General features: G+C 38.3%; 1 protein-coding gene across 1 annotated transcript in view; it reads right to left on the bottom strand.

Annotated features, from left to right (window-relative positions):
• Positions 1-24,280, bottom strand: part of GRID1 (glutamate ionotropic receptor delta type subunit 1) — an 800,331-nt gene that overhangs the window by 175,332 nt on the left and 600,719 nt on the right. The window contains exons 5-6 of the mRNA XM_024209390.2: positions 20,752-20,805; positions 4,107-4,280 (exon numbers count right to left, since the gene is read on the bottom strand). Of these exons, the coding sequence (XP_024065158.1) occupies positions 4,107-4,280; positions 20,752-20,805 (228 nt within the window). The remainder of the gene's footprint in view (positions 1-4,106; positions 4,281-20,751; positions 20,806-24,280) is intronic.

Genomic DNA, 24,280 nt, shown 5'->3' on the forward strand with positions numbered 1-24,280 from the left:
ATGTTGCCAAGCATGCTGACAGAGTAAAACAGGACTTCCATAAAAGGTTCTGAATAAATGAGTTTTTGCATGAGTTTGCAGAATGGTCTGATCTTTCATGGCTCATCAGACTCCAAGCCAGGATGATCACCTCCTAAAAAACAACTTCCTAGGAGGTAGTACTAAAAATACTAATAACTGAAATGCTCCAAAAGGATTTTCATTAATTTAGCCAAGACAAAGTTAATAAGCCATGACCCAAATGTTTTTTCTTCATTAGGTTGTTTTAAATGTTATATTCACGTTATATATATGTGTGTGTGTGTGTTAAATAAATTTAGAAGCTGGCAGATATCAGTTTCCTTTTACAAAGTCATTAAAAGAAAATAAAAAACCAGCCATGGCTGGTAACAAAACTTGACAGGGAATGTTTTGTAATACAAAATAATACAAGTGGGTCTGGCGTAACACAAGATACTAAAACTATTTCCTACCCAAAAAAGAAAATAGGAAATGTAGAATACTTGAAATTAAGGGACCATTAACAATGTGTTATTCATATTTATGAAATGATTACTAGATGCGTCTCCACAAGGTGTGCTATGATGCGTGTTTCTTCAAAGTACCTGATAGAACTAGAGTTATACGATAAGTAAACTAAAGCTGGATAAAAAATTCCATGATCAAAATCTGTGTAAGTGTAATAGTAATGTAAAATATACAGGGATTTGGATGTTTTCAGGGATTGATAATGGGGCACAGAGCATTTTATCCCGATCTCACAATTTACTCTTTGGAAACTCTCCAGTGGTCATGAAAAAAACCAAACCCTGGTGGTTTCTGAGTTAACTTCCTAGTAGCTAACCGTCCATAGCACAAGAAACACCACAACACTTGGCTCCCCTATTGATCTTTTGAGCAGAGGATGAAAGATTGAATGGACATGGAGATTTAATTACGGTTTCATTTGAAGGGATGTTTTCTCAGGCGGGGTATGACACACGTTGGAAGGCAGGATAATACTGCCTTGGAAATTTTGTTAATTGAAGAGACTATCATCCCTGGGATCATTTCCCTTTTAAATTTGATACAAGCCTTTGCATTTTCACCAAAATGAGGTAGGACTGGGTTGATTTTTCAGTTTGCTGTCAGTTCCAAAAACTGAAAAGAAAAAACCCAAACCGCAATTGAAAATGCCTCCCAAAAATTAATTAATCAAAGAAGCTGACCAAAATTTTATTTCAGGTTGAACAAAATGTATCATTTTGGAGCACTTTTTCAAATAAAAGCAAAGGAAATGAAGGGCTAGATTCATAAAAATCAGGAGGAAGAAGAGGTGGTGATGTTCACCTTATCACTTTGTAGCCCAGTGGTTAAGGGCACTCACCTGGGGATGTGGGAGATCCAGATTCAATTTCTCCCTTTGCCTGACAAGGAGCAGGGATTTGAAATTGCATCTCCCATGCTGCAGAAGTGTGCGCTAACCACTGCACTATGGAATATTCTGGTGTTGGTCTTTCTCAATTTCCACTGTTGAAGCTGTTCCACTTTGTTCCACCATCACCTCTTCCTTCACTGCCTCCATTTTGTGAATGGCACTTAAGTCCTCAAAAGAATTTTTGGCTGAAACTATTCAGCAAATTTGTGTCAAATTCACAAATAGTTTTGGGTTGACGAAACTGCATTTTTTCAGTGAATAACCTCCCACCCCTCTAATTAGTGGCCAGGCTTTCTCCCTCCTTAAAGATGATCATCCCTCATGTGATTCATTAATTTGGGTGATTTATGCAGAATTAGCTTGGTCTGCATGCAAATAAGATCTCAGAAACATCTTGTATGTTACCAAGGACCACACTGGGCTAATTTACTATCTAAAATCTATAACTGGATTTCTGGGCATCCTGTATGCTCACAGATTGCTCATCTCTAGAAATGCTGAGTACTGTAGCTGTTTTCACACCCGAGAGACCAATTTTTCAAGGAGTCAGGAGACTACTTAACAGACACCTGTAGCTTTATTGTCAATACAGTTTAGAATTATGGAGCTAGGTTATGCACGCTAGCAAACATATTACTGTCTTGACACATGATAACTCAGAAGAAGTCTGTCAGAGGAGTCCTTCAGACTAGTCTCTGAAATAGATTTGTGCATAAGCAGATGGGCAATAATATTCAAAATCCTGCCATGATGTAAAATTGTCCCCCAATTAAGTCATCTGCTGGTGCAACCTAGAATATGCTCAGATTCCCTGAAGTAAGCAGCCTGTGTTCTGATTCCAGGCAGCCTGGATTTACCCATCTTGGAGGTTACTAACACAGAACAAAACTTCTCATTTGTATGCTTGGTAGTTATGCACGTTTTCTTGGAGAAGTAAGACAATATAAGGGGTAGTTAATGTTTGTGGAAGAGGCACCTCTCAAACTCTTTCACAGTAATGAATTTTGATAAAGTTTTAATTTGATTTGAAAGGGACACTTTCAAGTTTTCCAGTATATAGCTCAAAATCTCACCAACCGTTCATTATTACTATTTGCTTATAAAATCCATCTAATTTGTTGTGGGCTGCCTTTTTATACTATTTTCTTTTTTCAAAAATTAGTATTGTTTTTCTTATAAAACAATAAAATCGGACAGCAGTCCTGCACTTGAGACTTGAAAGGCTCTTCAGTAAGAAATCAGGGTGCCTTCAAAATAGAAATAGCTTGCAAAAATTGCAAAATTTCAGGTTAATAAAATGAGTAAATATTGAATTTGAGAAAATTATGAAAAATCTTGACAGGGTCCTTTTAATTAAAAAGGAATACTGATGCAGTAAACGTGAATAGAAAGCTCAGTTCTAAGGCTTCAAAACGATTTACTGCAGTAAGAAATCTTTACTTTAAAATCCATACTGTCTGAATCTACTTGCCAACTACACCACTATAATGCAGCTCTATTTCTATACAGTATCTGACTATATGATGCACAGTATTCAAACATACAGTGCCTGGAGTTGCAAAAAGTACATTACCCACACAGGGCCAATATCTGCTATCAGTGACACTTGTTACAGCTGGTACCCTCATTGGGTGGATAGTATTAACATGGCCAAGGATAATCCCATTTACTTCATGAGGCTTTGGATCAGGTTCTGAATGAACATGGACTATGAACTACGCTTTCAATCACATTGGTATTCTCCTGCCCCACCCCATCAAGTCAGTGTTCTAGCACATTGGCTGGGTAGTGTAGGAGGCACCTTGTTCTGCAACTGCCTTTGCTTCACCTACCTTGTGAAAAAATAAAGGTTTTCAGTTCTATCCAGCATCTTTCATCAGTACTATGGATGCAATTTTTAAAAATGCCTCAGTGACTTAGGAGCACAAGTCCCCCTGGATCTTCATCATATAGTTCATTCAGATATTCTCTATTCACTTTTTACTTTCACTTAATTCACTAAAAAGTTGCTTTGATGTTGCACCTTATTTTGAGGAATCTTGGCATCTGGAATAGATATCTTGCCAATAAGAGAGATCTTCCAACAGGGCTTGAGATGTTGGTTTCAATAGCCTAGACTGTTACAAAATGGCACTAATATCAGTAGTGCATTTCTTGTAGGCCAAATAGCCATCAGATGTTACTGATGTCCAGTCACTGCTGATATGGAACACATAGAATCAGATACTTGGAAGTGAAAGGCTCTATATCCCAATACATAACTTAACTCTGCAGTCCTCACAAATTAATCCTTTCACATGAAATGGCTAATAGGCATAAATGCAGTATTTAGGCAAAATTGGAATTGCATAACAACAAAACATGATACTATATCATCTGTATATCTATATTTATATACACAGAGAGGTTATGGGATGAAATGTCCCAAATCAACTAAGAGTCAATATAACTGCCTGCTAATACTTTATGCAGACAATGTCAGATCTAAAGCACTCAGGCCCAGGAAAGGAAGGAAACTAGATAATTAAGGTTAGTCAGGAACTACCCCACTCAATTTCAGCATGCTGAGATTTAAGGTATTCATTTTACTTCTTCCTTCCTTTGTTTCCTGTGAAGCTTCACAATCACACACACAACTATCTCATGTCATGTTCCTAAGGACCTTCGTACGCACCAACACTTTACTGACCTGCAGCATCTGCAGATAGCCTTCTTGTGGATCACAGAGCAATGAAGATATTCTATGATTATTTCTCATGCATCTCTGATTGTTGTCTCTTGACAGAGGGAAGATTTGCCGGATAACCGTCATCCTCCCGAGAGCACTGTGTACCAGTTCTAATATTTCATTATCACTGATTTCCTGCGAAGAGAAACACAGTCTTTTTAAACAAAACAACACACATATTTCTTGTATTCCTGACATTATTTGATCAAATATTCTAAACAGAAAATGACCCTGAATTTTTTTAATAGATTCAATCCAGGACAAATGATCCTATTTTGTGTATGTTAATGGGAATGTTTTATATGCATCATTTAAAACAGACTAGAACTCAGCATTATACAGCACCTTTTATGCCCAAGCTATCTTGGCTCTTCTTATACATTAGCTACTTAGCTTATCATAGCAAAATAATGAGATGGTTAAAATAGCTTGGTTAAACAAGGACCAATAAGTGCTTTCATCCAAAGTCTAAACCGCATTCAAGCAGAAAGTAAGTTGGCTAAAATTTTTAGGTCATTTTTTTTTAAGAGCATGTCATTTAGTGCCTCATCACATCCTGATCCTGCTTGGGACCTAAAACATAAGTGGCAAAACAACATATGAAAGGCTGTTCTTACAATAAGTCTGGCCCGACCAAAATCTCATGAGAAAACCCACATTTTGTAAGATTGACAGTCCTATTTTGCAGACTAAAGGGTATGGAGAGTTCTGATAAGCATCTGAAATCTTTTGACAGTTTAACCACATTAGCAAAAGAAGTCAAGATTAGGTGAGGCTTTGTTAACACATGTAAACTAAACTTGACATAGCCAGGATGTTAACATGCATCTATGTTAAGGAAAACATCTTTTATCTTAATTAAGCTGGTTGAGATCAGCCTAAGACTACCCCTGCTTTTTTACTAAGGAAAAATGGTTGCCTTGACCTCTTTTCCTAATCTTGGACTTTTTTCTGAATCAACCACCAAACCTTTTGGGTTCCCTTGTTAATAGCACCGTAATTGTGTAGACATTTGGAAGTGCATTACGCTACCAGTGATTTCTCTCAAAGCTTTGGATGTTAGAATGCATTTTTATTTTATTTGATCAGGATGTTAAGAATCTTCTCTTAGATTTCAACCAGAGATGTTCAAAAATAGGTGCCTAAAATTGGACTTCTAGGGCCATATTTAGGCAATTAAAAAGGTGGCCTGATTTTTAAAAGTGCTAAGCCCCCGACAGCTACCTTTGAAGTCAAAAGGTAAATTTTGTTATTTTTTAGATACTTCATATAAGTGAAAGGGAGATGCTGGGTGTCCAGCCCTCTTGAAAGTTAAATCATTTACTTAGGTGTCTAGATATGAATTTAGGCACCCATTTTTGAAAATCTTGGGCTGAATGTTTTTGACTTTTTCATTACAGAAAAACATCATCACAGATAATGAAAAACACTTAAAGATTTCGACAAAGAAAAGAAAAAATGCAGGATAGAAAGAAGACAAAGTAGTTGAAGGAAAAGAGAAAAGAAATGGACCATGTTAAGAAGAAAATCCAAAGTCATTTGGTCAACTTCCACCTCAACAGTCACCAGAGACAGACAAACAAAAAAAGACGGTAGGTTCAAGGGTGTAAGGTGAGTGACTTATGTCATGACACAGGCAACAGGGTTCATGGTGGTGAACTGACCGTCTTTTTTCTGATTCGTAAGTCCTTTTATTAACACACTGATAGGCATTTATAGCCAGCTGCAACACCATGATATATTAAATGATGATATTCTATGTAATAGCAATTCTGTTTTGTGAGATTATGGACAATGTGAGCTGGAGACATTTAATTGCTCAGTGTATTTGTCATTTTTAATTGCTAGGTATACCCTTGGCTTCAGTTTATCAGCTAACGTGCAGGGTAATAATGAATGCTGTAGTATCTTCACTGTTCCAGAAACATTTGGAAGAAAGAAAGTAAAGGAAGAGAGGAAGAAGGAAGGAACACCACCAATCTTGCCTGTCTTGGGACAGGCTCCCATAGGAAACTGTTGAAGCTTTCACAGCTTTGCTTCATAATGCTGAATTTGCTTAAATGTAGCACAGAAGATTTCAGAAGTTGCATTGCTACTAATGAGGTGCCATTGTTAGAACACTACCTTCTACGATGCTGCACATGTTCCAGTCTGAATGAGTGAAAAAATAGAGTATATACTTTCTTTTGGGTGGTGCTAGTTTAAACAAAGTATATACCACTTCAAAGTAAATGTACAAGTTGAGAGGAATGACAAGAGAAAGGCATCTAGTTGAAGAATTCCTTAAGAAAGAGGAAGAGATTAATTAATTTAGGGATGCACATGTTCCTGCACAGCATAATTTGGGTCAAAGATGAGGGTAAATAGCAGAGACCACAAACACAAACCACAGCCTAAGTTTCTTCTTCAAGCTTGGTTAGTACTAAAGTTTCCCTGCCAGACCATCAATGTCCTAGCTCCCTAAACCCCTTTAGCACAAAAAGATGCTTCTATTGCCTGTACATTGCAGCTGAAGTTAACTGCACATGGTTTACATATTTTATATTAAAAACTATTTTTTGACTAGGGACATACAATGATTTTAAAATCCTGGGTTTAGTTCACTACTGAAATTGCTGTAGGGTGGCTATTTGTCAACTCCTGTTTCCTGTGAGGGATTCCCCCGAGGGAATGGCAAACCAATGGTACTGCCTATTACCTTCCTTTCAAATGGGACACAGAAGGGAACAGTTTTTAATTCTGGCTAGAGCTCCATAGAAGCTCCAGTAGTGGAATCTGAATGTCTGAATCAGCTCTTCTCCCAGGTGCTTTGGCCACACTTCTCCACAGCTGGTCCAACCCAATTTCTAAGCTGCACAAACCAGCCCTGAGCCCCTCTTGGAGTGGGGTTTGCTGCTGTGCTTCCCCCATTCTGTCAAGGGGCCCTGCAGCTTGTGTTCTGTCAGCAGCAGTCAATCTGGCCCTCAATTTTTAACATGAAAGAAATAAGTATTTTGTTTTCATTTCACTTTTGCTCTCAAGCTGTGAGTGAAACGACCATGAGGCTATTATAATTACATGGTTTGGTAGACTAGAACGGCAGCTTTGGCTCATTTTAGTCCTTTTCTGCCAATTTCCAGTCTGTTTTAGGAATATTTTTTTTAAACTTTGCAGAAGATGAATATCTTGATACTAATGACAGGCCAACTAGTGGGGGTAAAATACATAATATAGTCTCCCAGAAGTTGAATGGAGGGCTTTTGAGATTTGTTACTGAATTCAGGCAAGCTCCTGATGCCTTTACTGGAACCAGTGCTCAGGCACTCCACAGGTGTCCTGCAGGCACCAAAAGATCCTCCAGGCAGATTGCTTTATGCCTGGGGTTTCTCTTCTCTGTGGGAAGCCATACAGGGTGCCTAACCATTTGGTATGCTGGTCTGAGCAAGAAATATTTTCATGGGATACCTCTTGCTTCATCTTTTTTCTCATCAGTTATCCTTCTGGGGCAAGCCTCTTCACACACACACTCCAACGGACTGAGGTTAAACAACAAGAAACATTTTTAAAAAAGAACAATTTAAATTACCAAGAACTGTCAACTAACCTACACAGGAGGCAAAGGCTGGTTCAATGGCTGCACGAACTGATGAATAGACATTTAGGGGACAGGGTCTCATAACCTCAGGTCCAGAATACTTGATCTGAGACGCATGAGCATGTGCATGGCTTAATTACAGTGAATAAGTCTGAGACTCACTTAGCAGGACACGCTGTTCCTAAGGTGGGGATCTGCAGAGGAACTTCTTGGAGGAATGTTCAGCCATGACAGCTTTCACCCATCAATCACCCATATCTACTGGTGGATAAATCCATTTTAGAGATGTGGAAACTGAGGCACGGTGAAGCTAATTGACTTTCCCAGTGTCATGAAGCAAATCAATGGCACAGCCAGGGACTGAACCCTAAGATGTCAACTCTGACCTTGGTGTTTTAAAAACTAGACACTGCATCCCTTTTGTCAAAATGCTTGCAGTTCTAGTTTTATAGTAGGTATGATAAATGTCATGCACAGAAAGTTCATCTGAATCCCAAGAATGAAAATTAAATAAAAAGTAACCCAAAAAAGGACAAAAAATATGTGCAGTGGACTCTTGTTTTATATCAATCAGGACAACTGTGTGTATTCAGAAAATAGTTTTCCACGAAGGCAGAAAAAAAGCCATTTCAAAGGATCTTATAATTAAGCCCTAATTTGTCTAATTATTTATTTAAAAGTGATTTCCTTTTTTCACATACATGATACAAAATCTTTCTTCACTTTGTGAAACAGATAGAGAAAGTGCTCTGCTTAACTATTTGGCTGCTGAGTTTTTTGTTTGTTTTTTAACAGAAATTTAACCCTGATTTTCCAGTCAATTTGAGGGTCATTAGGGCTGTTATGGCACAAGGCAGCTGCAGTGCAGGGAATGGGGATGTGTAAATGCTGGATACTACATCTGTCTGTCTCCCATGCCTAACTACTGAAAGCAAGGGGTTGATTCAGCAGCTGGGAATAGCATGGCATAGGGATAGCTGACCCTCCTTCCCCAGTCCATGTGCTATGTTAGGGAGCGTGTGACATAAGAGCTACAACAAAATTCCATGCTGGTACACAGACACTACAGTGAGGGAGGCCTGACAGAGTGAGAGAGAGCCATATCATGTCTAACATGTTTTAATGGTGATCATAGAACAGCTGCCAGACAACCGAGGTGTTGGAGGCTCCTACCCAGGCTCCCCCATATTTTCTAACCTTGGTCATTTATTCTCATCTTTCTCACCCCATTGTATACCAGGCTGAAGAATAAGAAAGAAAAAGAGTAGAGATGAAAGGAAAGAGCATCATCCAGCTTCACCCAGGGGAAAGGAGCTAAGAGCAGCTCCCTGGAGCACACTGATTCTTGCCTTGAGTACAGCAGGGGAAGATCTGGCACATACTCCCCATGCCATTGGGACTTCACACATGCCAAGGGAGGGGAGATGGAAGCCTCAATACCAGCCTCAAACACTTTAATAATGTGTTATTAAATAAATTATGTAAAGTTATGCAAATACATGTAAATTTGAACAACTTATTTTTTATTCAGGCTGTTGGTACATATGAATAATCTTTGAGGAAAGATAAAATTGCTAGGTAAAGCCCACAGCCCAGACTCAAAAATAAAATGTCTGCTCTTCCTGGTCACATAGACTGTTACACGTAAAGCCTGCACTGCAAGTGGTGGTCAGTCATAGCACCCATTTATCTATTTATACACAAAGAACATCAATTAGTTAGTTTGGAATACCTCACCATGTGCTCAGGGGAATATTTAAATCTACTTTAGTTGTGTTCAGCTATCATAGCACAAATTGCAAAATGAGACAATTAAGTTTCACATTAAAATCTCTATTTTCCTAGAGGTAATGACAGAAAATTATAACTGTTAATGATATTAATAATTTAAAAAAACAAAAGAGATTTCCAGAAAGTAGATCCCTGAGAAAATCAGAGGATTAACTTGAATGGCAACAAGGGCCATGAGTTTCATGAACTCACAGGGGTCGACAACCTTCGGCCGCGGCCCATCAGGGTAATCCACTGGTGGGCCGCAAGACATTTGCATGCATCCATGCTGATGACGGGTTCTGCTCGATAACAATCCAAAGTAGTGTGGACCGACGCATGTTCATTTTCATTATTTGAGTCAGATGCCACCAGAAGGTTGATTTTCTTTTTGGTGGTTCAGGTTCTGTCATTTCTGCATCACAGTGTTGCTCATTTAAGACTTCTGAAAGCATACTCCACACCTCGTCCCTCTCAGATTTTGGAAGGCACTTCAGATTCTTAAACCTTGGGTCGAGAGCTGTAGCTATCTTTCGAAATCTCACATTAGTACCTTCTTTGCGTTTTGTGAAATCTGCAGTGAAAGTGTTCTTAAAATGAACAACATGTGCTGGGTCATCATCCTAGACTGCTATAACATAAAATATACAGCAGAATGCGGGTAAAACGGAGCAGGGGAAATATAATTCTCCCCCAAGGAATTCAGTTACAAATTTAATTAACCCTTTTTTTTTTTAAACAAGCGTCATCAGCATAGAAGCATGTCCTCTGAAATGGTGGCCGAAGCATGAAGGGGCATACGAATGTTTAGCATATCTGGCACGTAAATACCTTGCAATGCCGGCTACAAAAGTGCCATGCAAATGCCTGTTCTCACTTTCAGGTGACATTGTAAATAAGAAGAGGGCAGCATTATCTCCTGTAAATGTAAACAAACTTGTTTGTCTGAGCGATTGGATAAACAAGAAGTAGGACTGAGTGGACTTGTAGGCTCTGAAGTTTTACATTGTTTTGTTTTTGAGTGCAGTTATGTAACCCAAAAAAATCTACATTTATAAGTTGCACTTTCACAACAAAGATATTGCACTACAGTACTTGTATGAGGTGAATTGAAAAATACTATTTCTTTAGTTTATAATTTTTACAGTGCAAATATTTTTAATAAAAAGTAATATACACTTTGATTTCACAACACAGAATACAATATATATGAAAATGTAGAAAAACATCCAAAATATTTAAAAAATTTCAATTGGTATTCTAATGTTTAACAGTGTGATTAAAACTTCGATTAGTCGCAATTAATTTTTTTAATCACAATTAATTTATTTAGTTAATTGCGTGACTTAACTGTGATTAATCGACAGCCCTACTTGAAAGTGTTATATTTCATGTGTCTTATATAAAAAGAGAAAAATAAACAGTCTATGGAAAAAGCTGTATAGGGCCAAATATATTAGTCATTTAAGAAATGGAGTTAAGGAAGATTTCTGTAGGCAAATATAAAATACATGTTACCTGGAACTGGACTGGGGTAATTTTAGAGATATTCTGAATTACTAAATTTTGCTTGGGAAAATGTTCTTTGCCAAATCTGAAATAACTGCAAAGAATTATAAATTCTTAGACTGTACAGAATTTTGTCCTGATTTTCAGCGTGCTTTGTGCAATTCTGTTATTTTTGAAGAAAAGTCCCTGCATTTTTGTTCAATTCACCTGATTTTGGAGTTCTTAATTTAAAAGTGTAAGTAGGACATTCATTGCATTTGATTTTTTAAATAAATACCTGATTTCTTATAAGAAAATAAAGTACAAAAGCCTCATACAATTATTAAATATTTATTTTTCTTGGTATTAGATGTGAGAGAGCTTTCTTTTAAACAATTATTATATTTAAAAATTTGCTGTCTGATGAATGCAGACAGCTAGATACACAAATTCCCGATGTAAATCAGCTTTAATTCCATTGAATTTAACAAAGCTATGCCGATTTACAGCAGCTGAGGATCTGGCTCCTACTTCATACTATGTGCATACACTATAAAGAAAGGCTAGGTCCAAATCTTCCGGCAGATTTGCTTTAAATTGAAAAGGGAAGAATGAACAATAATCACTTTGGGATCATTTGTGTGAATCATATGTTTCCCATCATTTCCCTACAAGTACTGTACTGAGCAAAACACTGCTGCCTATTATTCTGTAAATAAAATATTCTCTTGTAGGAAGAGAAGGAAAAAACCTCTTAGCTCCTCAAAATTCATTTCATTTGATTATTTCTATCTCTTCCCCCCCTTTTATTCACCAATTTTTTTTCAACCTTTTGAAAATATTTTATAAAGGAAAATGATAGTGTAGATTTCAGGAAGCTGTAGCTGTAGCCTGATAACTGAATAACCTAAATCACTTGAGCCTCAAAGTAAGGGGGCAAGGAACAATGGCTTACTGGATGTGTCTGACATTGTAAAAGGAAGAGAGAATGCCGAATGGCACAAATGATGGAACTACAGGCTGGAAATGGAAAGTAAGAGAATCCAGACCAGAGCAGACATTACAAAACACTGTCTTGTCTATCAAATAATAAATGGCCTCCTACAACTGGAAGTACAGGACCAAAGAGAAGAGGGGCCTACAGAATGGAGCAGAGAATGACAAAGACTAGAGTTAGATTAAGAGTACAACAAAAACTGGAGGGAAGACAGGTTAATTGAGCCTGGTGGGATGGAAGAGGGAACAGGATCATTAGAACAGATATTTCTCCTCTACATGGCTTTGGCTGTTCAGTTAAGACAGGTAAACATACAGTTTTTGGGTGTTTATTCCAACCAAATCAATCAGTGAGATCTGTGGAGATTTAGATGATAGTAGCAGTAGATGCAGTACACACCATCAACCCAACTGGGAAGAGATAATAGTGAAGAATGAGGTCTACTGCAGCCTAATTCTTTTGATTCACAGTCTAGTGATGTTGTTATCCAGATATTCTAATCAGTTTGTACAGGATTCTTCACTCTCTCTAGGCATGTTTTTTGTTTGTTTGTTTTGTTTTTGAGAGAGAGGTGATTTTTGCCATTAGTGCTCAAAGTCCCTGCCTGACTCTTCCTGCTCCCATTCTTGAATCCCATTCTTTTTCTCCCTCCCAATCTGCTTTTTAATCTTTTTATTCTTGCAAATGATAGGGGGCACTTTCCCCCCAGAACTGTCAACATTTCTCTGTGTAAGCTCAAAAGCTTGTCTCTCTCACCAACTGAAGTATATTCAAAAAAAGATATTACCGCATCCACCTTGTCTCTCTAATATCCTGGGATCAACATGACTACAACACCACTGCATACAGCATTTCTCTTCTCAAACATCAGCCTAGTTTTGAAGAAGTTATCCAGATTCATTGGAATTGCAGTCGCTATAGTAGTTGCTCTTTGTCGCTACCCTCAAACAGCATTTTCAACAGCACCTTTATTGTATGCAAGTTCTTTCTGCCAAGATATTTTCTGTGGATTAGAGAGACCAAATACCTGTCCACTGCCTTCATTGGGTGCATTTATGGTTCTCTTCTAGTTTGCCTTTGAATTTATGAGACTACACTCTCTTTCATTTTCTAACTAGGTCTGTATTCGATGCGCTGCTTTCCAATGCATTTTATAACCTCTATAGTAGCTTATTCCTGTAGCTATTAGCGTAAAGATATACATTTCAGATTTTATTACTGCAAACACAGATTTTCATCTGTGATAAATTGGTTCCTGAAGTATTTAAATGCCTATATTTATGTTTAGCATCATACACATTAAGAAACAGAATATTCATATAAAACAACATTTAATAATTTTAAGTTAGCACAACCAGATGTGGGAGGAGGGCCCTTAGGAAATACTATCAGCAACAATCAGCCTTATTTGGCAAGCACAACTCTGAATGCAATTTATCTATGTGTTACCAATCTTACAATTCGTACTTTTTTTCCTTCTTTATACTACAAATATTATAACAAATTCTTTCTAATGACAAGAAGCGACTAAGTAAACCATAGAGAGATTTTTTCCCCCATATAGTTTACACATTATGTGGAATTCAACACATTCAACCCTGGACTAAAGCATTTACTCCAGGATTGATTTTTGCCTCATGTATGTTTATACATCAAGCAATCAACTCAAGCATGACCCCGTTCTACATAAGAACATAAGAATATATGAGCGGCCATACTTGGTCAGCCCAAAGGTCCATCTAGCATAGTATCCTCTCTTCAGACGGTGGCCAATGCCAGGTGTCCCAGACGGAATGAACAGAACAGGTAATCATCAAGTGATCCATTCCCTGTCTCCCATTCCCAGCTTCTGGCAAACAGAGGCTACCATACCTGCCCATCTTGGCTAACAGCCATTGGTGGACCTATCCTCCGTGAATTTATCTAGTTCTTTTTTTAACCCTGTTATAGTCTTGGCCTCCACAAGATCCTCTGGCAAGGAGTTCATCCTTTGGCAAGGAGGTCTTTGGAAAGGGTGCCAGGTAGGATAACAAAGAAAACCTTTGCTCTCACAAGTCTAAGACCTGACAAAAAGTTACAGGACCACAGCTAACTGGAACCTTTGAGGTAGCATAAGAGAAGCTTTCAAAAGTGTGAAAAGGATTGAGAAACTTAAAACTTTCTTAAGGAAGATAAATGTTGATGCTCCAGGGCATACACCAGCAACTAAGTGATGGAAGTTAGGAAGAAATGTTCCATGTGAATCATAGAATATCAGGGTTGGAAGGGACCTCAGGAGGTCATCTAGTCCAACCCCCTGCTCACAGCAGGACCAATCCAAAGACATATTTTTGCCCCAGACCCCTAAATGGCCCCCTCAAGGATTGAACTCACAACCCTGAGTTTAGCAGGCCAATGCTCAAATCACTAAGCTATCCCTCCCCCTAATAATTGCATAATTGTCCATTATTGCATTACTTTCACCTTCCTCTGAAGCATCTGGACCACTGGACTGGTAGGTATGGCTGTTTGATGTTCCTAATAGAACAACTGTTCATACTGCTATGGGGTTCAGAATAATGTATGTCGCCTGAACATATTAAATATATTACCAAGGAAGGCAAGTACAGCAAAAAAAAAAAGAAAAAGAAAAAAAGAATGAGCTTAATACCTAGACTTTTGGAAGGTGGAAAGGGTAGATGCTCTAAGAGCTCCACACTTCACCTTCTTTCCTTCAAAGGTCCATCATCATGTGAACTTATCTGCTGTCTGAGGATGGACGACAAAGCCTGAAGGGAGAAGCTGAGGCACAACATGAAGTGTTTTCTCTGCCTCCTGCCATTCGCACAAGGTAGCAGAGAACCAGTTTTGTGCCAAAGTGTAGGTCTTTGCTCCAATTAAATTTTCTTTGGATGCTTAATACATGTGTCTGGAAAAAGAACCAGATTGAAGGGTACTTTGAGAACAGAGGAAGGGAACAGTAAGACAAACCAACAAGAGCAAACCTGTTGCTATTCTCCAGTTTTCATCATTTCCTAACTTCTTATATGTATCTCATATTTCAGATTTATCTTATATGTATCTCAGATGTTTAGTGCTTTTCTGATATTTCACATAGGCACAGGCCCAAGTGATTTGCAGTAGACACTTAAAAAAAAATTTGAGGTTCCCCCACCCTGCAAGTAGATGCATTAGTAAGAATCTACATGAGTGCTAGGAGCTGTGCTGATGAATCAACTTGCAGGATCAAGGCCTAAGTTTCTCCCTTCTTTAGATAGCTTTATTTTTCACACCAGCATATTTAGAATCTTTAAAATGCTTCAGTGAAAACCATAATGGATCTGCACACAAATAACTTATTAACAAAACCTTTAGAGAAAGAAAAAATATATATCTCCCCCCTAAACCACATTGGGTGACAAGTTACTAGACTAGTTACTAGATCTAAGATAGGAGAAAATGCTTGCCATAACTCACTATTTTCCTGTAGCACTTCTTGAAATATTCAGATAGTAAAGATCCAATCCCTCGAATCCACATCCTCCCTCCACCCTAGCCCAGACATTCACATTTTCAGAATTTACAAATGACTGCAGCTTGACTTATAGTGCTTGTTATTCCTTCAGGTGCTATATGTGATAATTATAAGATTGAAAAAGAAGGGTAATAATCAGTTATTGTAAATTAATAATAAGGACCTTTTTGTATCTGAACAAATGCAGGTTAATCTGAATCAACCACAATCAGTTTAGTGGAAGGGCAACAAATGGAAACTGCAGTCTAGTAGAAGCTCTAACCTTTAGTTTTCAGATTTATTTTTCACACCTTATAATTAAATCTATTTTTAAAGTACTGAAAGTGTCAGCAATTCACTTGCTGTGCATCTTTCTATCAAAACAATGTAAAATTACAATATACTTTTCCATTCCCATTGACTGATGTCTAGAAACATAGAGCTGAATTCATCCCTGCTGTAACTAAAGTCACTGCAGTTACATCAAGGATAAATGTGGTTCAGATACAATAGTTAAGGCTCAAGTTGATTTGAAATGAAATATGAGACACACAGTTCCCAGGAACTTCAAGTTTGTCAGCAAATATATTAAATACATGATTTGATCTGAAGTATGGACAGTGATTTCTTGTTTAAACTTTCACTGTCATACATATTTTGCATTAGTTGAGAAAAAGATATATGCAAAAATGGCAGCGCAGAATGTGCCAATGAATAATAGTGAGTGGCACTCACACTACACCTTTATTTTTATCCTGTCTTTAAACTGGAACCGCCAGAATTATTGGTATGTGTATTATCCAGATTCATTGAATTAAATAACCCCATCCACTGCAAAATTCAAGGGGGGAGGAATGGAAAGGGATGGGTCGGGGGGTGAAAGGGAAGAGATAGAAAAGAAAGCAAATATTAAGATAAAAAAAGAAAGGCATCAACAACACTGTTGGGGCATGGCACCAAGAAACACAGGAAGAGTGAGTACCCTTCTGCCAGACCACCACAGTGTGAATGGCTCCAACAAAAACTGCAGGGCACAAATGGTATTTTTCGAGGTCTGTTGCTGAAAAGTGATGACCCTCAGTGACTCTGACTGCCATCACTGGGGGTCACAGGTTCTCAGCACTTCTTGGAACTAGGACCCTGGAAACACATTGAGCGGTTCTAAAGACACTAACGTTATCATCCTCATTTCCTTTTGCTAAGGCTTACACAACCATAACTTCGAGTCTGCCTTTTTCAAAAGGTGTTTGAACCATTTAATCAAGTATTTAGACTCATCCCTCTCCAAAGCATCACAAGGCCCATCCACAAGCCAAGAATGTAAAAGGAAAAGTGTTTAAGTGTTTGTGCGTGTAAAACAGGAAGTTTTAAACCATTTGGATGAACTTCTTTATACATAATAACTTGGGCCACAACCTTGGTTTCCTGGTTCAGTTCTCTATTTTTGACTAATCTACAATAATAAAGTGGAAATAAGGTAACTATGGGCTAAAATAAGGGATCGTTGAGAGTTACATTTTTTTTCCCTAAAAAAAAAAAAAAAAAAAAAAACACATACAAAAAAACAATGTACAGCTTTTGAGATGTCAGCAATTTTTAATTATAAAATACCTGCAATGGAACCAGCTAGATACGAAATATCAAGTGTATTTTGTGAGGATGGAAGGATTATCATCAAATGGTGATTCAAAAGGTAAAATATTGGAAGTAATTATCTATTTTCCCTGTGTACCGAATGTATTTCCCCATCCTGAAAGGTTTTGCACTGTAGCATTCCTTCCTCCACTGGCCTGATCCAAGTCCTATTGAAGCCAATTAAAATATTCCTCTTGACTTCAGTGGGAATTGGTTTGGGCCCTTGCTTGAAGCTGACTGGAACCCTTTTAAACCCACCAATGCCACTCCTAAATTGAACAGTGGGTTGACTAGAAAAAGACTCAGGTCATTAGAGAGCACCACATGTAGGACACTGATCTGAATTGGAGCAATGTAATTCAAGGCTGGTCCCCTGCTGCTCTCAGACTTGGGTGGTATTTATTTATTTTAAAAGATTAAAATAAGTGGGAAAACAGAAATTCAGACACCAAAATTTAACCTCAACCCCATGGTGTCAGAAATGGGGACATGAAAAATAATCAAAACATCTATTCAGTGATCAAATAATGATAATTAAATAGTCTAATTATAGCAAAACTGCAATAGACACATCATATGAATAAATCAATGCTGTGTACTCATTCAGACTACAGGAGAGTACAGAGATGGGTCTGAGTCATGAAGTTGAGGTCTGGATATGAACCTAATTTGAATTTGGGAAATGGGGAATAGCAGGGAGGGGGATGGGTTCCAGGATTCCATTGTTTATACAGTAAATAAAGCATTAAGGGCCGAATTGTAAAACCTCTCCCTCCCATTGATGACCAGGTACGCTCATAAATCATCCCATTGCCTACAATGGGAATAATTAGGTCACTAGCTGCTCACTGTTGCAAGCTGGGGGTTTACAATCTGGCCCAAGAATATAAAAGATGAAAGAAATATTACTATGGTAGTTTGTTTGCTTGAAGTCTAACTAATCTCCACAGTGCAAATCAGTTAGCTTAGATGGTTGTTCAGGTCTTCCACATCAAAATAAAGTGTAATCAAGACTTACAATGTGCCTCATGGGAGCGTGCAGGAGAGTGGCCATGTGATTGTAATGTGCACATAAGGCTTGATTCCACACGATGCTGAGCACTCCGGCCCCAGTCCACCAAAGCATTTAAGCACATGATTAACTTTCAACAGGTGAACAGCCCCACTGGTGCACTTAACTTTAAGTGCATGCTTATGTGTTTAGTTTCACCCAGACCAGAGTGCTCAGCACCTTACAAAATTGAGTCCATACTATGGCCAGACGATGTCTAGTCTTTATATGGATGAGCAAAGGAGCAAGAGGGAAGGACAGAGGTACTTCACCCTGCAATTTTGCATTCCCTGTGCAGGGGACAAGACACAGTGTAGGCTTTGTGCTCACCTGAGATTAGGAGCTGCTTCTTGCTAGTGCCCCTCAGGACTGTCATGGCTCTGCCCCTTTCTGCACTGGAGCTGGCTGGCCATTAACAGAAGAGTATGGTGAACCCCTCAGTAGGGGAGTGTGGCATGCTTAATCCTCTGCTGGCTGCGTTCCCCTGGATCTCTCTCTGGGAGGAAGTGACTGTGCACTAGCCCCAATACGTGCCTTTTATGATATAGGCCTGGTCTGGCATATTACCCACAGAAGAAAACATTGAAAATAACAGTTCCAATTGCTTCTAAAAAACTGGATGCCACAGGTGGATTAAATGCTGGATTCCAATCTGAGAATCATAGGCACATGTCAGTGCATGTCCAGGGAATGGCATTGCCCCAACATCCCCACTGATGTCAACTGGACATTGGTATGTAGACAGTGGTATCTGGATGAGGACAGGATGCTCTCTCACTGTGAATATATGTATAAGCACAAAGTTTAGATATGCACAAATCCATGCCTGTGTATCTCAAATTAGAATCAAGCCCTAAGGAATCTGCCCTTCTATATATGTAGACTCCTTAGGGCTGAAGAATGTACTTTAATAACTCCTGCCAATCCATATTAGAGGTCAAAATGGTAACCAACCCACAGTACCCCTGAGTAAGCAGACACCTACCCATTCCCATTAAAATGGAAGAATTATGACATTTCTCGCACTTTTAGCTTGCATATTCCAGCTCCAGAGTTTCATGGATTTGAGATATTTTATAGTTTTCTTTTTTAACTCAATTGGATTTAATAGAGTCTATAAGTTCTTGAACCGATATTTATCACTGAGTAATATTTATGTTTTTATTTCTACCTGCAATAACAAATCCCCCAGATTTTATTACATTATATGGGAATTCTAATTTGTTCTTGTCTCGTGAACCACTGATTGATACTTTAGATTTGCATTTTGCCAGCATGGCTTCCCCATCCACCCTCTAGCAGCAAAAGAGATGCATATTTTGTGCTCTCAAAATAAGAACAAACCTGACACCTTTTGAAGGTTTGTTGTGGTGGAGATTTTTTGTTTATTTGTTTAAGGGTATTTAGACTTAGGCTTTATGAAGTGAATTTTAACATCCGAACAACAACAAAAAATCCAAACAAAACCCAATATAAATGGTGTGGGAAACATTCAGTGTGTTATCTTTATGTGAATATAAATACTGACACACTGTGAGCTTTGCTGATATTTTTTACTGGGCCATTACAGTAGGTGACAAAGCAGAAGACACATAAATGTAACAGGGATGGGGAAGAAATTCATAAAGCTTTGTATACAGAGATTTTCTCCCACCCTATTTAGTTATAGTGACACAATGCAATTTATAGTTACTGTTAATAGATAAGGCTACTTTAACCAAAAACTATTTGTTAGATGCAAAGAAGAGACTGAAAAGCGAACAAAGGAATCAGTAGTTAAACTTGCTGTTGTATATATATATAATATGAATCTAAGGCAATGGATTTAGTCACTTTTTCATTTAAATATTTTATTAGCCTTTACAATATCATTATTAAAGAACACAAATATCTAAACTAATATGGCTTCTCTTAAGCCATTAGAGATGTATAATGATTATATTGGCATATCTGGGATTCTAGTGTATAAAGCTTTCCAGGGTAGAGACTGTACTTTAACATTTGTCTGTATCGATCCTGATTGGGGCCTCTTGGTGTTAACACAAAATAAATAATAGTTGTGACAGGACAAGATACAGGTCCTCCCCAACCTCCCCCCTCCCAAGGGCATGATAGGTAAATTGACATCTTGAATTGACATTATTCTGGCCAAAAGATCAACATAATTCTGCAGTAGAGTTACACCACATATCATGTAAGTTCATGTTGTAATAGGCCAGCAATTGACAGACTTTAAATCTAGCCTCATTGTTCTTTACTATTGTCAGTGGTTTCTGACTGCAAAGTGAGGTGAGGTGTCTTTTGAGCAGCTCTCTTCGCACTAAAAAGCTAATGGAATAGATCACTATGGGGGAAAAATGAACAGCCTTTCAGTTGTTATCATATACACTGGGGACTTTATTTCAGTATTCAGCCTGTGCCAATTCAAATGAGAGACTAACAATGAAGCCACACAAACTGAATTCTTGTATCATCCAAAAGCAAAATGGAAAGTGTATGCCTCTGTCTGATTTGTTTAAATGCATGGAATAAGAGGAACAAAAGTAGATGAAAGAGTTAACACTAGGACAAAACTAGCTCATCTCTTGGCTATCTTACCTCATTTACAAAGACCCAGTGACTATCCTTGGAAGCAAGGTTGGTTTCCACAGCCTACAGAAAAAAATAAATACACACATAAATAAAACTAAATAAAATGAAGATTTCCAGAGTTAATTTATAATTTCTGATAAAAGGACATTATTACAATGTTCATTTTAAGACCTGTTTTCTTTGTGCAGTTCCCTTTATTCATACTGCTGCTACTTTGCTGAAAGTCATCTAATCTCTTCTGCTCATGTTTTATTTTGATTTGAGTATCTGCAGCAGTATAACCTACATTTGCAGAGTTGCAGCAGAGCAGTGCATCACCACCATATGGAAATCTATGTGCAGAAGCAAACTTAGCGTTGTTTGGTCCATGGATGCAGGCAAGTGTATGGTATATGTCCCATGGTCTGTCATTTTTAAACTTCCTAGGATGATATTTCTTAAGGCTGCTGGTAGGATGTTGTCAATATTCAACAGGCCTCTCATTAACATACACAGATAGATCTTGTCCAACTGCAACCCCTGGGTTAGTGAACATATTGGGTGAAACTCATACCTGTGCAGAAAGCCAGCATAAGGCATGTGTACCACTTAAGTCTCCCCTTATGTTTTTCACAGGCCTTGTGCTGGCCCGCTACAGAGGACTGAATTTTACGTTAGGCATAAGGGTCAATTTATTAGCATATTTATAACCTTCAATGGAGACAGACTGCTACAGTTAATAAGCTCACTAATGCAATAGCAGGCAGTGCCTAAATGTTCTGAGGAACTGAATGGAAAGAGCCTGACCAGTGTATGCACGCAGTTAAGTTTCTAGCTATCCCCTGCTTCACTCCTCTGGCAGGCAGAGTTGTTGCCATTCCAGAGATAATGAGGTCCCTTACAGCTGCAGTTGATAGTGCCCTCAACCAGGTGTCAGGAGATCTGCAATCTGTTGCCACAAATCTGGGGTTTGTATAGTCATGTTAGCTAACATATGCTGCTTAACACATTTGTAAACACAGCATAGTCGGACATATCAGTGTTTATAAATGTACTCCCTGATTGTGGTCAAATCTAGTTAAATCATTAACACCAATTGTAAACTACATAGCTAGTTAGTAGCTAATGCTGTCTGTAAGCTACTTTAGTTACAAACTAGTTTTGACCACAATCAGACAGTAACTTTATAAACATCACTGTATTTGTGTACACACGATGTTTTAAAATGCCATAAATAAATAGCACATGAGCTGATCTATTTAAAACCACCACTCATCTTCCCAGCCTAGACAAGTCTGGTGTGTAATGGTTGGAAAATCACTTCCTCACTCTATGCCTTCGTGGTCTCATCTGTAAAACAGGGATAATTCCTACTCACCTTTGTAAAGCTTTTGAGAGCCACCGAATGAAAATAGGATGAAGTAAGGACAAATTATTTATCATCATCAATAAAATACCAATGTGGTAGTTTTAACCAAGACAGGTCTCAAAGTAGATGAGAAGGTACTAGGGGTACACATCCCTATAGACAATCCTCTCTTAAAAACTGGTTTTAAGCTAATTTCCTTAACTGCCTGTGAAGGACTTCAGAATTTGGGCCAAGACTTTTAAACTTAACTTCTATGTCCATATTTAGGCCCTTAATGTGCTGAGCAGCCAATACCTCCTACTGAAGTAAATGCAAGTTGCTGGATGCCCCACACTTTAACTGAGTAAATGTGGATTTAGAAGCGAACTTTAGACACTTAGGTTTTAAAATCTTCACCTTGGAGGCAGAGCTCCTATGGCAGAGAGTACTCTTCTGTACCCAGGCATCAGGGCCGGCTGACCCCTGAACCCTGACCCCTGAACCCTCCCCCAGGTCTGGGGTCCCGGCTGCCGGCCCCTTGCCAGCCGGCATCCCGGCCGCAGGCCCCACTCGGCCCGCTGCCGGCCTAGGTGAACAGGACCCCAGGCTGGCAGCGGGCTGAGCAGGCTGGCGGCATAAGATCAGCATTTTAATTTAATTTTAAATGAAGCTTCTTAATCATTTTGAAAACCTTGTTTACTTTACATACAACAATAGTTTAGCTATATAATATAGACTTATAGAGAAAGAGACCTTCTAAAAAACATTAAAATGTATTACCAGCACACGAAACCTTAAATTAAAGTGAATAAATGAAGACTCGGCACACCACTTCTGAAAGGTTGCCTACCTCTGAGCTTCCACTTCCATTTAGCAATATCTGAAGGGCACAAAAACCCTGACACCTTTTTCTGACTCCCTCACAAATTATGATCACCAAGGTTTAGACCTATTGCTGAGACTGTCTGGAGATTCATGCAGGCAGTTCTACATTGGTTTATGATCAGTTCACATTTTAAAAATTAGTTCTGTAACCATGAGGGACAGAATTTTATTTTATTATTTATTTATTTACTTTCTTACTTACTTAATAAGAGGGTAAGAAATGACTGGAAAGGGAAGGTTGTCAGGACTTCCTCCCGCCCCCAAATCTGTTTGCAAATCCCTGTGGGAGTTTCAATCCTAGATCAAGATCCTCAGACTTCTGCCAACAATTCACTTCACATTTGCCACCAAGCAGCTGTGAGAAGGCAACAGTTTTCAGCCACCGTTGACCTGGGAAGCATTCCAGCCAGTGGCTGAGAGGTGAAAGGTTCTGTATCCCAGTAACTATCCCCTGGGTCTTCAGTTCCCTTAACACCATATGCCTAGCCATGATTTATTTAAGTGCATTTTGGGGTTGTTGTTTTTTAAAGCAAAACTTTAAGGAACATTTTTAACCTTTTACACTGAGAAAACAGGACACACACTTTCACCAGGAATTTAATACAGTTTAATAAACCTCAGCCAGACCTACCTCAGACTGTTTCAGCTCATTAGTAAGAGATAGATTTTTATATTTAAAAAAATCAACAGCTTTGTTCTGGATCTACATGGACAGGAAAACATAATGGGACTTGTAGCAACAGTCCAATTTCCAAAGAGAGATGTAAGTCCATGTTTGGAGTATGTGACAGCAATTAATTGGATGGTATCAAAGTGCACCCGTGTATCTGAGAAATCTTGTATATGTCTTGGATACAAATGAGTAGAGATAGCAGATATGGGGAAGTGAACTCTGGTGGGACAGATGGTTTCAGATCTTATTCCCATGATATTTAATATATATTTAGAAACTCCTTCAATTAAAATATATGCAGCTCAAGTCCAAGAGTAACTTGCATACATACAAAGAATCCCACTCCCCTCCCCCCCAACGCACACTTTATTGTAATTCTTTTAATTCATTAAACCTTTTTTACTTTTGCATTTAAATAAATAGCTTTTAGTTCAGTATTCCCTGTAGGGCACATCTCCTATGGTGATTAACAGATTAAAAGAAAAAGAAAATGAAGCTTTCCTAGTTTCAATGAAGAAAATGTTTCTAGTAATTAAAGGGAAAATGTCAACCTATTCTGGCCTTCGTTATAATGGTTATAACCTAGTGATAAATAGTCCATATAGCCATATAGCCTCCAAAGCATTAAATGGTGACAACCCTTACTACGC

The sequence above is a fragment of the Terrapene carolina genome, unplaced genomic scaffold (genome assembly GCF_002925995.2).
Source record: "Terrapene carolina triunguis isolate 2854851 unplaced genomic scaffold, T_m_triunguis-2.0 Scaffold95, whole genome shotgun sequence".
Lineage (NCBI taxonomy): Eukaryota > Metazoa > Chordata > Testudines > Emydidae > Terrapene > Terrapene triunguis.